Source organism: Salarias fasciatus, chromosome 11 (genome assembly GCF_902148845.1).
Source record: "Salarias fasciatus chromosome 11, fSalaFa1.1, whole genome shotgun sequence".
Taxonomy (NCBI): Eukaryota; Metazoa; Chordata; class Actinopteri; order Blenniiformes; family Blenniidae; genus Salarias; species Salarias fasciatus.
The window spans coordinates 8,878,009-8,894,673 of NC_043755.1; the positions used below are offsets into that span (position 1 = coordinate 8,878,009).

The 16,665-nt window shown below is 41.3% G+C and overlaps 2 protein-coding genes across 2 annotated transcripts; one reads left to right on the forward strand and one right to left on the reverse strand.

Moving 5' to 3' along the window:
* The first annotated feature begins 297 nt into the window (after window positions 1-297).
* Window positions 298-4,197, forward strand: LOC115396904 (centrosome-associated protein 350). Its single transcript, XM_030102983.1, has 8 exons — window positions 298-325; window positions 519-620; window positions 706-790; window positions 1,097-1,281; window positions 1,357-1,453; window positions 1,569-1,707; window positions 3,035-3,274; window positions 4,001-4,197. The coding sequence occupies exons 2-8, from the start codon at window positions 546-548 to the stop codon at window positions 4,056-4,058; spliced, it is 879 nt and encodes a 292-aa protein (XP_029958843.1). The 5' UTR covers window positions 298-325; window positions 519-545; the 3' UTR covers window positions 4,059-4,197.
* A 5,200-nt stretch (window positions 4,198-9,397) lies between these two features.
* On the reverse strand, window positions 9,398-16,456 carry zc3h12aa (zinc finger CCCH-type containing 12Aa). The gene is made up of 6 exons (XM_030103516.1): window positions 16,330-16,456; window positions 14,752-15,195; window positions 14,148-14,287; window positions 12,240-12,474; window positions 12,000-12,106; window positions 9,398-11,556 (listed from the first exon to the last, which is right to left on the reverse strand). Exons 2-6 carry the CDS (start codon window positions 15,117-15,119, stop codon window positions 10,529-10,531), a joined length of 1,878 nt encoding a protein of 625 aa, XP_029959376.1. The 5' UTR covers window positions 15,120-15,195; window positions 16,330-16,456; the 3' UTR covers window positions 9,398-10,528.
* Window positions 16,457-16,665: the final 209 nt, after the last annotated feature.

Here is a 16,665-nt window from a genome sequence, read left to right on the forward strand (position 1 = left end):
GACTGATTCTTCCGTCTACAGCAGTGGTAACAGTTAAACTGCAAGTGGAGGCCTGCTCACACCGTTTATATATACGAGGCTCAGTAAATCAAATTAACCAGCCTGGTGCAACTGGACTGTGCGACTGCATGACTAAGAAGATTAGCCAAGATTTACCTAGCCAGCAGTCGTCAGCGGCACGGTTTACGTGCAGTTGGTGCATAGCAACAGGTCAGCGAAGCCTGTGTGCCACATTCACATTCACCACAGACCGACAGAAATGGGAGCTTCCTCGTGACCTCATATGGGAGTTTACTCCCATCCAACAACTGAGCCTCTGGAAAAGGTCAGTGCCCTTTTCTGTGTCCATATTTTTACACAGTATATCCATTTTTCCATGTTTTTCTGTAAATGTATGTTAACCTTCACCTACAGATGGAAAGACCTGTTTTCTATCACTCAGGAGTTGTGAAAGATGTGTTTTTTCAGTTGTGATTGATGCACCTTTTAAACATTTCTTCACTGTCAGTTGACAAAAGTAGAATGTGAGATTACCATGCTTCAGCATGGAAAACTACACCATGTGGACTGTTGCTACATGGACATTCAAGGGGATTCTCTGCACATGCAGGTTCCTTTGGGTGAGTGCTGTGAAATCTGAATAAAATAAATCTGAACTGATTGTTTGTACAGAGTGATTATAAACCGGGCTCATCTGCATTGCAGATATGCCCCTACAATGCAATCAGGTTCTTACCGAGGGAAAAACTGGTTCCAACAGACCAAAGACAACAGCTGAAGCAAGTTGTGGGTAAGAAACAATCAAAAAGTGCTGGTTGAAGACTTTGTTTAACTTACATACAGTGGGTCTTTGTAGCTCAATGACCTTTTGGGGCCTTTGTTGCCTTTTGTTTTATTTAGGGTGATAACAAATCTTAATTCAATGACAAAGGAACTGAAGAGTGTCTTAAGGCTATATATACTATAACAACAAACTTGTGAATCTAAACTTGTCCCTGAATGCAAAAGTTCACTTTGAACCATCTGTAAATCCATCCATCGTCTTTTTAGCACATGTAACTCAGAATTAAAACATTATTTTTGTTTTATTCGTCAGGCTGTGACGTTAAAGGGATCGCACCCATACCGGGCAGCCCCGATCGCACAGCTGCCCTTCATAAAAGACTGACCAAGACCGAGAGAGAGATCCTGTCGCTCAAAACCAGGTTCGCCTGTGAAAGAGCATCATGGGAAAGGAGGTTCACGGAGCTGCAGCGAAAACAGGAGGAGTTGTACAGTCAGGTGAGCTCATGCCGGTGTGAGTCAGTGTTATACCTGCGACTTCAGTGATTGTAATTTAAAGCTTTATGCCTTCAGCTGATCTCTGATGCTGGAGTGATCCTGAAAATGGGAACGTGTGACGATCATGGAGAGTCTGGAGTGGACAACGGAGAAGTATTTGATGACTGTTCAAGTAATTTATTGTTTAATAAAAAGACAAAAATCCAACACGCGGACGGCGCTAACTGGCTTGATTCTTAGTTTCTCCACAAGCCTGCTTTGATCATCTGGTTTCCTCAAACAAACAGGCGGCCTCCACCGTCACAGAAAATCTGAAGCGTCATCAAGGAGCGACAGCAACGCGTGCAGCCTGTCGGGCAGCCAGCTATCATCTTCATCATCGGCGCTGAGCTCCAGACCGGCCTCCTCCTTATCTGCAGCCTCCAGGTACGGCTGTCAGAGGAGCAGCTCTGCAGAGAGTGCGATGACAGGATTGATACCATTCACACATCTTATACAGCAAAAATCAAGCCTCAACTGCTTGTTAAACTTCACACAAAGTGCATGTAAACAGTTAGAAAGACTGTGTCCAAAGATAAGAAGATCCCTAAAGTGACAAGTCCCCCACATCAGAGTGAAAAAAGCCAAACTCAGCTGTTTTAAAGTGGACACAGTTATTTCTTTGAAAATATTTTGTCGACCAATTACTTGTAGATATTTAGCAAAAACAAGCTGCTCAGATTCTGTAGATTTGAGCAGATCCTGCTTCTCTTTGAGAAATGTTTTTATTTTGTCTGAATTAACATTCTATTTAGTAATTTTGAATCTTGAATGAAAAAAGTATCACAGAACCTCAAAATGCTTTGTTACTTTTCCACAAAATTTTCATCAGTGCTGTACACAAATGAACTTCAAAATGTAATATGTATTATTGTGTTTTTTTGTAAATGAGCTAAAATGGCCCGATGAATGAGACAAAACAAAAATGATGGCGTAATTTTTTTTTTTTTTTTTTTTGTCAATTTTGAACGCAGCACTGGACCAACGACCAAAATCAACCTGTTTAGTCTTGAAATACATATTTTCACCACAAGATGGTGAACTGAGTCACTCGATTAAGCAGCGCAGAAGGATGAACACAACAGTGGATGCTCAGTATGCACAGTATTTCTTTCCATTTGATGAGTTGATTGTCATTAAACAAAAGAATCACAAAAATTGTTATATATTATACAATACAGTTCTTGTAAACTAATGTAGTGTTTCTTTGTTTATACAGTCACACAGACATCAGTGTTTTGACCTGCTGATTAGACTTAGCTATCGCTGACTTGCTTTAAAATGCAGAAAAAAAAATCACCGACACTTATCATTGAAACAGTTTGTTTATAGGTCACAGTAAAACATCTCAGGTGTAGTTTACATCCCCAACAACACACAGAGGGTGGCGCACGTCACACCTGAGCTTCAATCTCTGCACTGGCTGCCTGTGTGTCAAACAACTGACTTCAAAATCTTATTTCTGGTCTATCAAGCTTTGAATGCTGTTGGGCCTTAATACATCTCAGATTTACTTGTAGATAAGAAACATCCAGACCTCTGAGGTCTGTTTCCACAGACAGAAGCAAACAAGACTTAGTTAATTTGTTTATAAGTATTTCCTTTTTTTTCCCCAAATTTCTTAAGTAGTTACTATAATGAATGAAGAAAAAAAATACAACAGAAACAATCGTCCTTGCATAAGTGTGTTTCTGAGTGGCCTCTCCCCCCACAGCGTGAGGTCTTGGAGGCTGACGCAGGGCCCACACCGGGTGTTTGTTCCTCACTCTCCCATGGACCTGCAGCTGGGTCACCGGGTCAGGATCATGCTGCCATCTGGAAGGATCAGCACGGGGACTGTGCGGTTCCTGGGCCCCCTGCAGGGGGAGGCAGAGCTCCACCTGGGGGTGGAGCTGCAGACGCCTGATGGGGGATCACGTGACGGCAGTCACAAAGGACACAGCTACTTTGAATGGTAACTGATCTGATTTTCCTGCAGCTTAAAGTCAAACCACTTCCAGACTCTCTATGCGTCTCAGGTTGCATTTAACATGGCGATTCTTTGGGAGTCTCTTGGTGAAGCGTTGTTTAATCCATTTATGTCTGAAAAGCTCATTTAAGAGCTTGTACATCAAGCCTGAGTATATGTACTATGACAGCTAAATTAATGAAAATAGCCATCTATAATGAATGCTTATTTTTTAACTTGGAAATGAAGTCAGTAACACACCAATCTGATGTACTTTCAACTGATGTGCTTGAAATTACCATCATCCTCAAAACGACCCCTGAAACATTCAATTGTGTTTAGAAATTGGCCTGCGGGTCCCAGACGATGCAGAGAGAAAGAACTAAGTGCTCATGTCTGCGGCACAGTTTGTGTGAACGTAGACGTAACACTTAAAGTGGGACAAAATTTGCCTTCGAGACATGCTGTACACTTAATGCTAAGCTGAGTACAATGATTACAGGTCCTTTAACAATAGAAGACTCTAAATGACAGCATTTAAGAGATGTATGAACATATATTTCCACAAAAGAAAAAAAAAAAACATTTTAGTGATAATTGAGTGAAGTCAGCTCAATGTATGGCTTAAAAAATCCTTTAATTTCATTTTATTGGTCACAAATGTAATTTCTATGGCTGTTGGTCCTTTCTTTTCTTTTTTTTTTAATGTGAATTTTCTTTTCTCATTCGCAGCAAGCCTGGGTATGGTGCCTTTGTACCATTTCACAAACTACTGATGGCCTGGGAATAACAGAAAACATTTTCGCTGTTTTAAACTGGAGGACCAGCTCAATACATATGACCAGTTCTTAGACTGGATCTAATAATTCATTTTAATGAGGGAGTTTCTTTTGTACAAGCAACACCAGCTGACCTAAATACATGAACATGTGTGACGTGCTGTCTGGAAAGACATACATTTACTTCATAATAAAAATGAACATAGTTCCAATATGTGTCTTAAGTCATTTTTGTAGAAAGCCGTTACTGCTCTGTAACACTTCACTGAACCTTAGAAAAGTTCTATTTGATAGAAAATGATCCACAAATCATTCTCCCCCTTTAAGTAGAAAAATTACATGATTAGCAATGATGATAATGTCAGTTTGGGTCATCAGTATGATTGTTCACATTGATGGCCATGGACTCTATGCACAACTTCACCACTTCCTGAACTTCAGGAGGCTCCTTGTTTCCTGTATTTCATGATGGGATGAGCTGATTAATCCAGGTGTGCCTGACTTCTGTAACCACAACAGTAATGGTCAGACACCTGCAATAATCAGCTCCTCCTGTTATGAAAGCTATGAAGCAAAGGAGCCCCCTGAAGTTCAGGAAGTGGTTGAGTTGTGCATAGAGCCCATTGGTCTAGCTAGATATAAAATATCATGGGAGTTATTTTAATAGATGATGTGAATTAAAATGTGAAGTATAAGGAAACAGACTTTTTTGTTACCTTCAATTATCTGCCTCAATTAGCCTGTTTTAATACTTACTACACATATAGATGTGATTTTATAGCGTGGCTGAGGTATCGGCAGTTTTGCAATCTGAAGATAGGAAATTATTAAAGAAAATTGAGCCATAAACTAATGACAGTTTTATTAAATCATGCTGATTGATCGCAGGCTTGCGGGTGCGGTCGATATTAGTAAAAGTTACACGTGTTTCATGTTGATGTATGGAGGACTGAATCGTGAAGGATGGCGTGGAGTGGGTCGTCTCTCAGCCAGAATGTTGAAGGCTTGAGCCCGCATGAACCAATACAGGAATGAACAATGAGGACAATAAACAATGTTGGCCATACAGAACACATAAATCCAATGTTTCTAATATCTTACACCTTGGGTCGTGGGGCGCTGGAGGCAATCCCAGCTTAATTACTATGGACTAAGGCAGGAAACTCCCAGGACAGGTCGCCACACTTCTTCAAATTCATATGTTTAAGTTAAATTTAAGACATCATATTTATACACAATGACAGAAATTACCTGCTCCCCAAAATATACAGAACAAGTTAATGGAAAAGCAAGATGTCTGTAACCTGAGCAGAGAAAGAAACCCAGTGTGTGAACCACACTGAAGAAAATGTACACATCAGTCTGTGGGGTGGATTTCTGGAACAGTTTAGAGTTGGGGCTACGACACAATACAAGCACAAATCAGTTCAAATCATGTTTCCCAAAGAACCATATTGATGAGGAAGTTGGCTGATGGTTATTTGTGAGATGTAAATAAAACTACGGGAAATCATATTTATGTTATGCTTAACTGTGTGTGTGTGTGTGTGTGTGTGTATGTGAAGATATTTTAAATTTGAAGTTCTTCTCTCGTGGACATGTGAACAGTTGGCCTCACAAGTTTCCAGATGATATTTTATCATGTTGTGTTAGTTAATGTTCTCATACTCACACAGATTAAAAAACAAAAACAAAAAACTAATTGTATTACAAAGGAATGCAGACAGAATAAAAGAAAGGTGACTTTAGTGTCCCTGAAAACCTCTTGAATGCTGCACAAAACCCTGCTGTCATCATGACTGACATTCAAATATTTGCCTTAAGGGATCATCAGTCAAAGCCTGAATGTAATGTTCTTTGACAACATGATCGCGTTTGGAATGACTTACATATAGAATTTGACTACATGAAAATGGTGTCATCTGGTTGCACCAGATCGCAAGTTGGAGCAGATACATTGTCAGAAAACGAGTTTGTGTTTGAACTCTTTTTCATGGCATGTATCTCTTTAAAGGAGCAGCCGCGCTTGAAAAATCCGCTAAAACATAACAGACGTAAAACAACTCAAATATTTACATTCAGCCAGCTGCACGAACCCACTCCTGCTGGAAACGAGCATGTGACTGGCTGCCTCACATGCACAAAGGTTATTCTAACTTCCTTTTGAGAGGTTACGTGCTTTACATATTTCAAATGGTCACAGTGGATTATAACTCCTTAAAAATGTTTTTTGAGAGCAGAGTTAAAGAGTTAACATGGTGGATGAGACATGCAGCAACAGATCATACTTTAAAAAGAAATATATTGGTTACAGAATGAGGTATTTTCAAGGCGCTCAAAGATGCTTCCTTGGCCAAGAGATCGCACGCAGAGAACACAGAAACAAGCAGATAGAGCACAAATGACATACTTTATAAGAATGTGCTCAAAATTAAGACCTAATTAACGTAATCTGAGTATTTGTGATTCAGTACTTCCCTGTTTAGCCTCGCTTGGGATTTAACATGAGATGGAAACTGTATTGAATTTTGTTTGAGTCATTCTGGCAGCTCTGTGAGCTTTTAATTAAGATAATGGTCACTCAGCTGGAGGAGGCAGCTGAAGAGTAATCTGTCCAGCAGTATGAGTACGATCAGAAACTCAGCCATCTTGCTTTAGTAGACACGACCCTGAAACAGGCCTTACAGACCAGAGACCGAGGCCACAACCCTCAAGAGCTAAAAGCTGCCTTATAAAGGAAAAGAGATGAGAGAGCAACCGGTGTCACAGCCATGACTGAAAATAACTTCGTCTGGGAAAGCTTGCAAGGTTAGAGGTACAAATGAACCAAAATGAGGCTGATTGGAAATTCAAATGTACAGATCTGAAAGAACAGCTGGAGGATGAGATCAGGGCTAAAGAGCAGGCCTTGGATCAGAGAGAAGAGCTGCTGAAATGATCCAAGGAGGCCATCAGAAGTCCTGGTTTGCTAAAGAGGTCAAATTCACAGAAGACAAAAACAGGACAAACCCAAGCATCCAGGTTGTTACAGATAAGATTCCAGATAAGATGGAGATAGCTCGCCCAGACGAGTGACAAAGGGGAGAAGGCCAAGATGAAAAATGCAGAGGAGAAAGTCAGAAGAGGAGCTGCAAAGAAAGAAGAGAAAGAGAGGAGGGAGGGGCAGGAGTGAGAGAAAAATAAAGACTCCCAGAAAGAGAAGTAAGATTATTTCATTAAAATATGGCACATGAGCTTGTTTAGAGCAACTAGTTGAAGCCTTTCAGCAGGTGAGCACCAACTAATTAAGTTTAATAGGGATCAGCTGCTCTTAACGAGCAGCAGCAAAACTTCAGTTCACTATCTCCAGCTAGGATGTGTTAAGCTGATGCTAAAGAAGAATAAATCCGGTCTGCATATTCACCAACATAACAGTACAAGAAGTAGGCAGAGTTATGATAAAATATTCTGAACTAGGCAAGATCAGTTAGGTAATGAGTTAGTTAGAAACTTTATTTTGAACAAGTAAAAAACAAAGTGAACAATCGAGAAAAAGACATAAAAAGCGATAAATTACATAAACAATTCTTTGAGTTATGAATTACTTGAATAATTTTAAACTCCACAAGATCTATGAATTTTAAAGTTTTTGATTGTGAGAAAAAGGGAAATTGGTATGTTCTGTATGAAAGCCGACCTTCTGTGCAATTCTTACTGCTCCTATCAGCAGAATAACAATTCCTTTCAAGGAACTTGCATAAATATTTCCCCATACTTTCACACAGTAAGCTAGATAAGGTAGTATCAGTGAGATGTACAGAATATAGAGAGGTTTCTGGTCGAGCAAGTGCTCAGTTTTGGCCACTACTGAGATGCATGATACTTCATTTTGAACTTGTTTTACATGAGGCTTATGGCTAATTTTAGCAATCAATAATCTTAAAAAAAAATTGTTTTGAGTCACCATTTCTGCTCCACCCTCTATCTGCACCTTAGTCTGGCTGTTTATTTTACATTTTCCAAAAAAACATGATTTTTGTTTTACATAGATTTAACTTATTTTTATCAGATCATAATTTATTATTATTTTTAACTCTTAGGTGATCAGTTCCAAAGGTTGCTGTAAATCCTCACCAGTTCCTAAAATATTTGTGTCAATGGCAAACAACGTACATTTCACCATTTCAGAAACTGAACAGATGTTGATGTTCAGTGAAAACAGTTTGGGTCCCAGCACTAACCCCTGGGGGACTCCGCACACAATATTGTGCTACAACTGAAGGTTTTCAGCTAGAACCTTTTTTATTATTATTATTATTTTTCCTTCCAACTCTGCCCAAGTCTCCCCTGTTGACTGCACTATCCCATCAAAGCCAGGTTGTTTCTCCTGGACTGGCCCTCCTAGAGTGACGGCTCCTGCTGCTCATTGGTGCGTTAGCTTGAGGGCTAGTTGGTAGCAGTCTCCGGTGTTGTGGGAGCTGTTGCATTAGCTCAACGACATGCTACCTAGATGAAGTTATGATTGCAGATATCCTTACTATTTACTCTAAAAGCCTTTAATTAAATGTCATCTGAGCCCATTCTTCATTCTTGCTCATCAGCGATGCTATAAATATCCAGCATCCTGTGGATACATGTGCAATGCAGCTAGGTGGCAATACTCTGGAACACAGTTGCAGTGGGATACAGGGATTATCACTCAAAATGCAAAAAGATGGATTCTGAATTATGGGGATATTGGTATAGTCCTCCCTGAGGTCCTCGTAATGTGCATTCTTGTGAAATGTCTCACACACACGCACACGCACACACACACACACGCACGCGCGCACACACGCACACGCGCACACTGAACTTTACTCTGAGTCACTGAAAAAACAAACCGAGTTTCAGATTTGTTTAGACTTGCAACACAAGCTGCAGAGTTGCTTGCGAAATTTGCTTCAGCGGGAAAGTTTAGTGTGGATTCTGGGAAGCATTGGGGTAGGTGCTTCAGTTCCCGATTAAGCTAAATAGTTGGTTGGGCAACAACCATTTGAGCAACTCCAAGCAGATATGGACACAAACACTACAGAGTTCACTTCCTCCTGACACAGCATTATTCTGCTGAGACTTTTAATATGATTAACTGGAAGCTGTCTTTAATTTCGAAAGTCATGTTTTTCTCCTTGAACTTTGAGATAAGAGTCCCCTTAAAAGGTGGTCTGCTGTGCAAATAAAGATAAAGATAGTTAAAACATCAGGTACAAAGTTTACATATAATTTGAGGAAAGCTTCAGGGAGCCACTTCTGAGGTTTCAGACCCCTGACTCACTTGATACATCCAGAGATATTTAATTCCAAGTGATTTAAGAAAAGAAACACAAGTGTGCATATTTCTCATAAGCACGTTTTAATTTCAATCATATAGTTATCCATATACACAGTAAACGCTACAAGTTACAGTTTCAGTTCCCTTGATAGATTGGAATTTACAAATAGCATTTCATCTACAGATATAATACTGAACAGACGGCTGTTCATGAGAACTACAGAGTGTGAAAAAATAAGTAATACTTGATACAGTAATTACTCATTTGCATGAGAACTTAAAGCAGTTCAAATCTGATACAATATGCATCAACAGTCAAAACTCTAGAAACTCAACCATAGTTACAAACTGCTCTAGAGGCACTTTTTATCCAAAACATGGATGGCAAGATCATATCTGACTCCGATGTCATACAGGTATATAACAGATTAGTTAAACTGGTCATAAATACAACAGTACCTTTTCCATTTACACTGGCACATTGCACATAATGCAATATATATTACAATCACTCACCAACATCACTCAAGACTAAATAGAGGTTTGAAAGACCCAATGGGCTGAAGGATAGATAACTGCATGCAATTGTTCATTCAGCTCTTGCAATGCACAAAAACGTATTACTGGAGTATTTTCACATCAAGACTGAATGGTTAGCTAGTGGTTAGCCCTCTCACCGCACAGCGGGAACTTCCCTGGTTCAAGTTTGCATGTTCGTCTCCCACAGTGCAAAACCATGCATTTGAGGTTAATTGGTCACTAATTATGTCTAGGTGTGAATGTGAGTGTGTGAGACTGTGTGTCCAGGCTGTACTCTGCCTTCACCCATAATCAGCTGGGATGGGCTCCAGCGTGCAACAACCCTGAACTGAATATTGCAGAGTTTGAATGGATTGACCTTCAACCAAATCTGATGCTTTTCCTTCTCTGTTAAAACAACTTAAAATCTCTCATAAGTCACCCTGCACAGATGAGCTTCACTGATGTCTACTCTACGCCAACATCCACACTGGAACTTTGAATATCAGTGAGCTGGGGTGTGAAACGTACCTCAAAATGTGAATCAAATATGAACCACACCGTCTGCTATCTAATATGAGAGCAATATCTGTCTAGAGAGGTTAAATATCGCTCGACCCAGTATCCTTTGGATACGACAAGAGATCAATAGCTGATCGGGACACAAAATACTTAGAAAATCCCTCTCTGAGCTTTCAGGTTGAGGATCTCTGCAGCCAGTTTCTCAGCATTCATCAGATGGGGGAACATTTCCATCACTGTATCCACCTGCTGTGGGTTGAAGATGGCCTGCAGGTTCTGCCGCAGTTCAAGCCTTTTAGGGTCAAACGCAGGTGAAGGCGGCTGCCGCTGGCCCCAGGAATTGTACTGATGACCCGAATAGGATGAGCATGAGTTGTGGGAGTGAGAGGGATGGACGGAGCACGGGAGGCTACTGGACGCCCTGGCCTGGGGCAGCCCCTGAAAGGGATCCGACCAGTAATTCTGCTGCAGACGAGGCGCTGCACTGTAATGGAAATGGCCCGGGAGGCTGTTCCGGCTGGCCACAGCGGGGGGAAACATATGAGAGGGGTAGTTCGGTTGACCCTTGGAGTCCATGTTTACGTGATGATGCTGATGCGATTTCGGAGGCACCGAAGGGGAACAGCACCTGCAGGACTGGCTGCTGCTATTCGCCTCTGAATGCACTGGGGATCGCGCGGGTGAGGCGAGGACGCTCTCATGCTGGGGCCGGGGCATATGGGAGTTGCTGAGGGAATGTGAAGTGTCAGAGTACTGGCTCTCAAAAGAGCCCAGGCCTGAATCCAGGTACTCGTGAGACATGTTGGCATAGTAATTGCTCGGTGTTATGTGCAGCCCAGGCCACTCCTTCTGAGGCTGGCTTCCTGTTACACCGCACGGCACATGATTTGGACTGTTTCTGGGATCCTCCCAGTACAGCAGCTTATTTTCACTAACCTGAGCAGGACGTGCAGAAACCTGCTTGTCTCTTATGAGGTCAGAGTCTGGAGGATAGCAGAACATATGGGTAGGCGGAGGATCAGACTGAAGATGTTTGGGTGATAATCTGGTGTTTCTCTCGTCTTTTACAGTAGAAATCTGGGCTTTCTTTCTGAGTTCATCGGCCAGTGACAGATAGGACTGGTTTGTTCGCTCAGGATGGTAGAATTTACATTTCATGCCATAAGTGCACTTTTTATCTGAAGGAAAAACAGAAAAAGACAAAGAAACAAAAGTTATTTCAAGCCAAAACACATTTTTTTTCTTTCCCTAATTATAAAGACATGAAACATGATGAATAAAAAGAGCTGATCTTTCTGCGCATATTTCCCCAATAATCTATTCATCGTCTATACCAGCTTTATTTAAGACAGGGTCACAGAGAACCAATCCCAGCAGTCCTTCTGTGAAATTATATCCTGAACAGGGCCCTCAGTCTTTATATTGTTAGAGAAAGCAGGAGCAAACCCATGAAGGCACAGGGAAAACATACAACATGCACAAAAGACCTCTGAGCACAGACTGGGACAAACACCTCTGCTTCTGCTTCTATAACAAATTACTGATATTGTTCACCACTAAAAAAGACTGTTACAGTGAAAAAAATGCAACATCCTAAACGTTTACAACAATCCTGAATTACCGTATGGACACAGTTGTTTCTTCTGCTCCACTGGCAGAGGATTCTTCCTCAGGAAGTTGTCGAGGTTCGGGCCATGGCGGCCCAGAGGGTCATCTGGGGGCATGAACCTGAGAGAACACCCAGAAACTTATTCACCTGCATGTCAAAATCCAGCTGTGTGGGATAGTTATTCTTCCCACACTCAGCTCAAGATTAAACAGCAGAATATGCTCAGAATCAGCCAGCGTGTTATTTGCTTACTTGTCGTTTACAAATGAGTACATGAGGAGCCTCTCCTCAATGCATTTCTTCCACTCGGGCCTCTCTCCTTGGAGATCGCGGTAGGTGTCGTTGGATACGATGACGCCGTCCGACTCGTACGCCAACTTGACGATGAAGCGGTCATCATAGCAAACCACTCGCTTCCCTCCGACGCGTCGGGACGGAGTGAACACAACTATCTTCTGTTTTTCAAGCTCCAGCAGAATGTGCTGATCTGGAAGTACAAACAATAATACATCAGGTAACAATGGAGAGGCCATAGTTTATTTATTTATTTTTTCTTGGCAGACATCAAAAGAATTATTTCAGAAACCATCACATAAACTGATAAACATAAACACGTGCAAATTGAGCAAATGAAAACATAGTGAACAAATTACAAATGAAATGAACCATTAAATCTGCATTAATGATCAAGTGGCCTAGTTGTGTGGTGTTTACCTAAAGGCACGTCTTTCACTAAGTGGTTTGGTTTTCAGGGTGACTTCCTTCACTTAACCTCAAGCAATAGATCGTTGTCAGGGTTAACTACACTTTTACGAGTAAACTACAGTAAGTGCAGATAAAAGAGGAAAAAAAAAACACTGATACTTCCTCATGGGGTTTTCCCTGCAGGAGGCTGTGCAAGGATATTTACTTCCTTGTTTACAGGCTGAAAGTAGAACCTTTGGATTGCTCCACCCAGGCTGTTCACTGGTTTCAACAGGCTGCCCACCCTTCATCATACTGCTCCTGTGTTTCAGCCCAAGTGTGCACAAGTAACAGAGTGCACCGGACTCAATAGAGTATATTCTTCTGAGTTGTCTGAATACACCAACGGACAAGTGACTCAGCAAAAGGAAATGGAAAGCCTTTCATTGTTCGCAGCCTTCGAGGATCGTGACACACTGTCCACTCCTCAGAGCAGTTAAAAGCAAATGATTTTTTTTTTTTTTTTTTGTCCTGTCCTTGTTCACATTGGCAAATTTATGTTGCTATTCTTTAATGTGTTGGCCTTTTGTGTGAACCTTTGTTTCCAAATCTCAGCCGTGCAACCCCATTCACAGAGCATAATTACAGTACCTTCACATCCGACAAAAATGCAAAACTATCTCATGGTTTCTACAGGGATACACGGCACAGACAAGATCAGGCAGGAAGTGCAAAAACACACCCAAAACCCATAACTTGAGGTGAAAGTGAAATTCACCGTTGTAGTTTACAAAAAACACACAATTAAAGAAGTCCCACTGATCACACTGGTCTTACCAAATGATTGACGTATTAAAATTACTCAATAATGAAAGCAGATTTGCAAGAGGAACTAGAAAAAGCAACAAACTACAAAGGACAACTTACTTTCTATTAAGTAAACATTCGTAACTAATGCTGAAACCTGAGCATGGAAATGACATTTTTTTAATATTCGAGATTGTTTCATGTGTGAATATCTTACTAGCCAGACATGAAGACTTAAAAAAAAAACATAAAAAACAAAAAACAAAAAAACAACAACCTAAAAATAAATAAAACACGTAATTCAGTGATGGGAACATTTGATACTAACAGTAAACCAAAGGTTTATTTTCACAAGGGTCACTGCTGCCCTCTCATCTTCATTCCAACATGGTGTATTATGTAAGATAAGATAACCGACAAGGCCGTGTGTTTTCTTTGTAGTCGTTAACCAGCATTCTTGGATGTCTGCTTGAGAGTTATATTTGCAAAGGTAAATAAAAACAAAACCATCCTGACCTTATTTGTCAGCATTACTATCTACGGAAACAACTCTTCTTGATCCAATATGTTGAAGTTTTACCACTCTTATGGCTGTATGCCCTGCTGGACCTGTCTCCAGCCTACAGGACTGAACATCTTTTGTTTTTCTTCCACTCTTTGTGTCCTCACCTGTGAGGGGAGCGTCAGGTCTCGGCTGCTCTCTCCGCCAAGTGGGGACAAACACAGTAATGGCGTTATGACCTCTGTCCAGGAAGAAGTTGACTGCCAGCTGTATGCCTCGGCATGAGAACACTTCCTTGTTGCCATGGCTGTGAAGACAAGTAAAAATGATATGACTGCAAAATAATCTGACAGGGAGAAGCATAAATTCTGTTGATCTGTGCAAACACCGCATGCATTTGGATATTCCCCTCCGAGGGAAGCTCCCCTCCGGCTGTGGCAGTCTGTGAATGCTCTGTATTACATTTCATGTCTGTTTCAGGGTGGAGATTTCTGGGCAGAGTGTGGAGAATTTGCATATTGTGTCTGTGGCCTTTGCAACAACATGCACAGGCAGTGCGGTGAACGCCCTTTTTAAAAGTTAGTTGACACAACAAGGAAGTAAATTGCATGTTTCAGTGTTTGAGATTGATGACTACATGATTGATGGGGTAAAACAATATTTTATGGATTAACTTACTGTCCTCAGACCAAGGTCAGAGTGGAAAAACCAAGCTGCTCTTCTCTAATAAAAAATGCAGTCAACCTGAAGAGATCAGCATCATTTAATTACCTCATGGCAACGTTGCTGCCGTCAATCACAACAGGCCTCAATTCTGTGTCAGTGTTTTGGTCTCCCTGATGCGGCGTGACCCCACAGGGCCCCAGAGTCCAGCTGTGAGGCAGCGGAAGGTCTTTCAGGTTCGCGTTCTTCTCATCGCTGTCAGTGCTGGAACCAGAGGTCGCGGGGCTGGTTCTGGTTCTAACAAGCTCTCCAAGGACAGAGTTAGTGTCTGTGCTCAGGCCCAGCTTCCTGAATGCAGCTTTCACCTCCACTGAAGAGTAGCCTAATTTCCTGAAGAAGTCCACTCTGAGCTCCTCGTTGGCCTCGTCCAGCAGGTCTGCAGCAGCTGAGCCTGGGCTGGAAATTACCTGATTCATCCTGATTCATCCGAGTTTCCTTTCAGCAGCATACGAGGTGTTTTACATCAGCTTCAGACTGATATTCTGGGAATCACTGAGGAAGAATAACGTTCCATTAGACTTCAGATGTTAAAAGTAGTAGTAGTACTGTATTTCTTTCTGTAGATTGATGACTGAAAACCTCTAAATCTCAAAGACAGTGATCAAAATACAAAAGTACAAAATAAACAATTAAAAAGTTGAGCAATTTCATTACAACTGGCTAAGCAAAACGTGTACAATTTTTTTTTCAATATTTTTTGTGGTATTTTGTAATTCTGTAATTTCCTCCAAAACACGAGTTGCAGGTGGAAACCAGGATTTAGCAACACTTCACCTTCACCTGCTTGTTTCAAAATAAAATGACACATCCAAGGCAAAGTTAAACTTTAGAACTGTGATCAATAAGGACAGAAATGTTTTAGAATGAATCCTCAGCAATTCTTGGAACTGATGACTCTGAAACCTTTGAAACCGAGAACATGTTTGTACTTCCTTGTGTTGTTATACGAGAATAGACCTCTTATCTTATCTGCCAGGTTATTGGACACATGAGGAAATAAAACATTTTACTAGACCCTGACATCACAAGCAATTATATCAACACATTAAATGACTGCTAGATTACAAAACTCAGTGGGAGCATTTCCCCATACAATATTCATTCATAGTCTGTATTTCCACTTTTATTCTTTAGTTTTATGAAGCTGTCAGTTATAATGAAATAAGAGTTTGAGCTTAGTAAAGCTCCACAGAAATGAATACAAATTGTTGTTAGGTTTGATAATTAAAAATTGAAAAACAATGAGTAGAAAGTGAGGCTATTTCTGGGCTGGCTCGTTAAACAAATATGTAGTGTCATATTATCTGGAAAAGATTTTTCCAAGAAAATGGTTGACACTTGACACAGATCAATTTCCCCCTCCTTACATCCAACTCCGCTAAAAGTTCACAAAGTTCCAGGATTAACAACCCTGTACGAGAGAGCTGACTAAACTTTCCACAACACAACAGCATGAAATGACACGTTTCTGAATCCACAGAAATTAAGGACGGAAGGGATTCCCCTTCACCTGGCGCACAGGTAGTCAAAGCACAGACGCGTTGCTGTTTTGTTTTTGCTTCTCTTCTCGACCACCAGCTGAAGTTCCAGCCTGTTTTCCACGGCGGAGGAGAAGCGCCAGCTTACCTGAGCCGCTCTTCCTTTCGCCTCCTCGGTCCATTGGTGAGCGCAGAACTCGGGCCAACGTGTGGAAATACAGTAAGTTTTGGGCTCCACTTCAAAGCGCCGCCCCTTTCTCCTCCTCCAGACATCGGCATGCAGGACAGACGCAGACTTGCATGCACGGGTGTGTGAGCCATTAGATAAGGCGTTCCTTTCCTCCTCCGGCTGTCACTCGCATGTCAGTATTTTCCTTCTCTTCCTCCTTTCACATTTGCTCTAGTTCCTACTTTCCTTTCCTGCAAGTGCCTCAAGAACAAGTAGGAATCATTGACAATTCAGTGTTTATTGACCAGTGTTCCT

Excerpts from the sequence above, each read along its gene's own strand:
- LOC115396904 (XM_030102983.1), top strand. The coding sequence starts at position 546 with ATGGAAAACTACACCATGTGGACTGTTGCTACATGGACATTCAAGGGG. Across the intron at positions 1,282-1,356 it reads AGGAGGAGTTGTACAGTCAG|CTGATCTCTGATGCTGGAGT; the intron begins GTGAGCTCATGC and ends TTATGCCTTCAG. Across the intron at positions 1,454-1,568 it reads AGTATTTGATGACTGTTCAA|GCGGCCTCCACCGTCACAGA; the intron begins GTAATTTATTGT and ends TCAAACAAACAG.
- zc3h12aa (XM_030103516.1), bottom strand. The coding sequence starts at position 15,119 with ATGAATCAGGTAATTTCCAGCCCAGGCTCAGCTGCTGCAGACCTGCTG. Across the intron at positions 12,475-14,147 it reads ACCTGACGCTCCCCTCACAG|ATCAGCACATTCTGCTGGAG; the intron begins GTGAGGACACAA and ends TTGTACTTCCAG. Across the intron at positions 11,557-11,999 it reads GAAACAACTGTGTCCATACG|ATAAAAAGTGCACTTATGGC; the intron begins GTAATTCAGGAT and ends TTTTTCCTTCAG.